This window comes from Doryrhamphus excisus, linkage group LG21, assembly GCF_037039965.1.
Source record: "Doryrhamphus excisus strain RoL-2023G ecotype Guam linkage group LG21, RoL_Dexc_Guam_v1.1, whole genome shotgun sequence".
NCBI classification, from domain to species: Eukaryota; Metazoa; Chordata; class Actinopteri; order Syngnathiformes; family Syngnathidae; genus Doryrhamphus; species Doryrhamphus excisus.
The window spans coordinates 11625645-11630932 of record NC_136377.1 but is presented as its reverse complement, the minus strand read 5'-3'; the positions used below and the strand labels follow the sequence as shown (position 1 = coordinate 11630932).

The window sequence follows — 5288 nt, the reverse complement described above, 5'->3', positions numbered from 1 at the left end:
ATTTGGACCGTTACATAATTCAGCTCGGCAACTGAATGTTGTCATTACTGTATTTAATGTGACTTTCAAAGACAAAACAAATTTGAATATATAAAGCACAGCTTTTTATTTATATTATTATTCATTTATAATTACAACCAGCAATGCATATTTGGTCATTGCTAGAAATTAACTGCAGGAATCGCATTCTTTCTATCACCTGTGTATTCAGTGCAGTACCGTATTTCAATTTAAAAATAGAGAAAAGAAGAAATACAGGTAGGTTATCACAATACAGTATTTTTTTTAGGGAATACTGAAAAACACATACCACAGAAAAATCAGTTACTAGCACAAGAACTGAAATTAAACACTTATACTGGGAGGAACACATTTAGACACAACTAGTAGTGTTACTGCATTGGTTCATACATTTTGGATGCTCCCTGCAAACACGTCACTGAAGCATAGGTGTTTTATTTCAGTGCTGCAGTGTGCCATCAATGGGGCTTCACAAAGGGTTGGGCTAAAATGTGTGCAATGAAGATCATTGTATCCGCTTCCAAACACATTGTTCTTCCAAAGACACGAGGATACATGAGTCAAAAAATATTCTCCTAAAAGTCTCTTCAGTTGCACTGTCTTCAGTCTGACCATTCATTGTCATCCAGCTCTGAGTCGTCTTCAGAGTCACTGTACTCAACTGCAATGCGCCTTGACAGAATGGTAGCCACATCATTCCCCACTGGGTCACGCTTGCTCTGCATCTCTTGCTGCTCTTGCACTTTTTTCAGCTGGATGCCTAATAACCATAATGTCACAATTACATAACCACACACAAATGTCACTTGGTGGTTCAAAAGTATACCCACCCATGCGGATCGCAGATAGTAGATCGCTTCTTGCATTCACTGGTTTTGATTCAGCTCTGACACTTCTACCCAGTCCGGAAAGGTGAGAGGGGGCAGCTGGGGGTGGATGAAGTGGAGGTGGTGGACACGGGGGAGAAGGAGCCATGCGAGGTCCTGGTGGAGGCACAGGCGGAAGAGGATAACCAGGGCCTATTTGTGTGGTGGCTCCGTTATGAGCTGCTGGTGGAGGGAAAGCAAAGGCTGTCTGGGCTGAGGGGATAGGTGGGCCTGGTGAAACTGGAGGTGGGGTACAGCTGATAGACAAAGAAAAACAAAAAGGAGAATTAGGTTGCAACTGAAATGAAAATATTTAATTCCAGCTGTGAACACAGCTGTTCTGACATACTTGTAATCTCCTGACGCATGTGCTGAACCATTCATCTTCTCTGTAGCTTCTACTGTGCTTGTTCTCTTATAGTTGATGTCAATACTGTGGTACTCGTGCTCCACAGGTGGGGAGGACTGCACATTCCCAAGTGGCTTGACATTAGAAGCACTGTGGACTGGCACAGGGGGGACAGGGTACTCTGGAAGGTCAGGCCTGGAAGAACGAAATGAAAAACATGATTTGCCATTTAAAAAAAGAAATTGCCGCTTTTAGGGGTGTCACAATATCTCGCCAGATTAATAATGGTAACACCGGGTCTGCTCGGAGAAGGTGTCTTACTACAGTGCATCATGGCTGCCACAGAACGTGGCTCCGCTTGCTTTATGCTCTGCTTCAACTGACCTCTGGAGTGGCACCAGGGTTGCCCGGCGCATTCATCTTTATATTGTAGATGCAGAGGTTTTAATACAACTCTCATGTAAGCTATGTGCACATGTTACTGGCCAGCATAGTAACAAATTCTCAAACTGGACTGCATGGTGAGGCACAAACCTGCCCTCTGGGGAGAGTGAGCCCTCGGAAGACGCCCCTCGCCGTAGCGTCTGCGGGTGGCGGTGATCTGGGCGGAGCTCTTTGTCGAATGCCATCATGTTCCACTCTTGTCTTCGGTTTCGAGCTTTCCTCACCTTCTTCACCTGCTGCTGGAGGGTGCTGCTTTCCACGCATCGCTTCTGCTCCTGGGAGACGTGCATGGAGGGTAAAATCAATTATTATTCTGTTTGGAGGTTGGAGTAGTAGTGTAAAACCTTTCATGTTTTATGTATGCAGCCCTGCTGGAAAAGGTTTGGAGACACATGTATTAGATCGTTAGGAACAACTCTCAGTATGATGCAGTGCGGCTGCACCTGCAAACTATAAGGATAAACATCTCTCTCGGCATTACAGTATCTTTAAAAATGCATATTTTACGTTTTGTGTGGTTAGTGTATCTTAAAATAATATTGTGCACTCACTCTTTGCCTCCTCTTTTCTTTCTTCTTGTCCTCTGTGTCCTGTAGCATCTTCTCCTTCCATAATTCAAAGAAGTATGAAGGGTCTGAGTAGAACTTTATGGCGTCAGTGTTGTCCTCTCTGTTAAAAAAAAAAACATGTTTCTGTCCTGTTTGTTGACTTGTTAAGTTGATAATAATGATGTTGGAGTACCTGTAAGTGGTGAGGTCGTTGAGCGGAGGAGGCTGGTCGCTGATGTCGTACATCTCAGCCACCGAGCTTGGAGCGCTGCATCTGGACAACACCTGCTGGTCCTGGATAGTCGAGCTTTTGAACGCCTTTCTCAGGTTTATGGCCTGAAGAGAAACTGCAAAACAGTAAGACGTATGTTTAACAGTCCAGTATGGGGGTTGTGAAGGTGTCTTAACAAACTGGAAAAGTTGTTGGGACCAACCGTCTTCCACATTGGAATCCAGCTGGGTGACCTTGATTGCCAAGCGGTCGATGCGGTCCTGGAGAGAGTTTGCACGTGTGTAGAAGACGTTGGCTTCGTTGAAAAGATCCCCAAAGACATTTTCCGCATGTTTACCTGCGACAAGAAAAACACATTCCAGACTAAGTATCTGTTTATAGATGCAAAGTAAGAAATAACTCATAACACTAAAATGTAATATATACAGAATAGACAACATTACTAAGACACTGAATATACCAAAGGTAATATACCTGAATAAAGCTAATGTAGGAGTAAATGGTACAGTATAAGCTTGTACACCATGAAATCCAATACAAGATAATAATGCTTAGAAATGACCAACAATATTTTACTTCACTTATCTCTCACCACACCAATAAACATATTTCTTAATTAATACAATTTGTATAAAATCAACTCCTGTTTGTATCATGTTGTGGCCAACAGCTATTGTGCTTTTCTAAATCCGATGAATCTGTCTGGATTACATGAGCACCACGTGATCCATCCTCAAGCACACAGCAAGAATGGCACAGAGTACTACCCAGCACACTGCACGACTGAGTCTCTGTTCCCTCCCACTCATTCTCCATCTTATCTGCCTGTGTTTACAAAGCTAAGCAGTGAGCGCTAAGCCCCCCTATCTTCATTAAATCCCATCCCACACGCATGTTAAGCGTGTGTGTCTATCGGCCAGATGTCCAAGGGGAAATTTGTTTCCGAAAATAGCCTTGTCAGCCCCCTCATGTGTAAAAGGGACATACTATACAGGTGTACTGCTACATGAACGTGAAAATAATCATAACAATAACAATCATCTTACTCAGACTACTGAGTTGACGGATGATGGCAGACAACGTGTTGTTGTTCATACATTCCAGCTCACTGCCAATCCCATCGGGCACTGCAGTGTGGCACACGTGCCGAGGTTCTATGGTTCTCTTCACCAAAGGCATCACCTCTTGTTGGCCATAGCACCTGCAAGCAGACAGACAACATTTGTGAGGATAGATCCCTGCACAAGTTAACCTCATATCTTTCATATCTTACCCTACAAGCTTATTTTACAAATGATGTAACATGTACCGGTAATTCAATGAGACACAGTTTCATCCATATATTTTGTGCACACATGGCAAGTTTAGCCCATCATATACCTTTTACAATCAACATTCCATCATTTCTTTTAAATGGCATGTTTTCAAATTTCAATAACTATGAATACAATATTTTTCATCCTTGGTTTTATTGAAATGTTAAAAAGTTTTTTTGTGTCACTCTGTACTTCCTTCAACTAATACACGTGATTCAGAACACGGAAGTAACACAAATTTACCGTTACTTCATTCTAATAATTTGTTTTTCTACTCTAATATTTCCTTAATCACCAAGTAAGACGAGTCCGAATACTTACGGCATTTTTAAAAAAAAATTTTATGTTTGCATAATTCTTTACAGCTGGCGTATATAACCCACAATTCATTGCGCTGCTCGCTTTTGGAGTAGCAAACAATTTTCGAGCAGCTAACGTGTTATCGTACAATGTGTGGTGGAAGTAACAAACAACGACTCTTCAGCCCACAAACTCTACAGGTAACGTTGTATATGTCTACAAAACCGTACTATTTGTAACAGTATATGTTCAACGGAAACAACAACAAGCCATTAAACCTACCTTCAGAGTTGGGTACGGTGGTTATCTTTTCCCGCCAACGCCAGCCGGGCGGGGGCAGTGGACTCTCTTAAGTGTCTCTATTCAAACTGAAATGTCCTTTTTGGTCCCCCCCCCCCCGTTCTTGTCGTGTGCCAGGTATTTGCAGGAGACATTTGTGCACAGCGGAATGCACTCTTGACAACATGACCTCTCAGTCTAAATCACAACATGAGGGGATTTAGTCAGCAGATTTACTCCTGACAGCCAATCACAAACGCCATGGCGGACCTTTGACATCCTGTGCTTTTCCAGGCCTAATTAAGAACTCCTTCTACCCTGGACAACAGAGGAAGTGGAAGTCATCAGTTTGGATCAGCACCATTAGGTGTGCTTTGCATCCCAATAAATAAGTCATCATTACATTTGTAAGCATTTAATTCTTGGTGACAAATGGCTGTTAGAAAGCCTGCATGGTTACCTCCTTATTTGCCGTTTGGAATTTCCTGCATGAAAGCACTGCACGGTAGTAACTGTAATTGTTTTAATCATTTCAAATGTGCTTAGAAATGGTACATTAAAGAACATCACACTGATAAAAAAACGATTAGTGATTTTTTTCCCTTAAATTTAAAGTACATAATACTGTTTTAGTCTTGACGTGCTTAAAACGATATAAAAATTCACTATGCACAGGAGTAAAAAGTGACTTGAACATTGTTTCATGAATAAATCAATACAGGTTTCCGTGGATTTAAAACCTTTGACATTGCATAGAAATAATTTTACGAAGCACTGAAACATTTTTTTTTTTTTTTTTTAGTTAAAATCCTTCATTCTTCACCGTAAACAGCAGCCTGCCAGTCTGTTAATATCTCAGTAGTGCTGACCTGGATTAACAGTAAACGAGACACTCACCATTTGATTTGAAAGCATCTCCTGCACACACACACA

The 5288-nt window shown here is 41.8% G+C and overlaps 1 protein-coding gene across 2 annotated transcripts; it reads right to left on the bottom strand.

Annotated features, from left to right (window-relative positions):
• Window positions 1–89: 89 nt before the first annotated feature.
• Window positions 90–4556, bottom strand: wasf3a (WASP family member 3a). 2 transcript variants are annotated; one of them, XM_058087952.2, is made up of 9 exons: window positions 4359–4556; window positions 3558–3661; window positions 2663–2797; window positions 2422–2575; window positions 2232–2349; window positions 1771–1955; window positions 1237–1431; window positions 852–1144; window positions 90–781 (listed from the first exon to the last, which is right to left on the bottom strand). In XM_058087952.2, exons 2-9 carry the CDS (start codon window positions 3637–3639, stop codon window positions 624–626), a joined length of 1320 nt encoding a protein of 439 aa, XP_057943935.2. In that variant the 5' UTR covers window positions 3640–3661; window positions 4359–4556; the 3' UTR covers window positions 90–623. The 2 variants fall into 2 exon arrangements, with proteins under 2 accessions (XP_057943935.2, XP_057943932.2); XM_058087949.2 differs by having other exon boundaries at window positions 3507–3661; window positions 4359–4554.
• Between the last annotated feature and the right edge of the window lie 732 nt (window positions 4557–5288).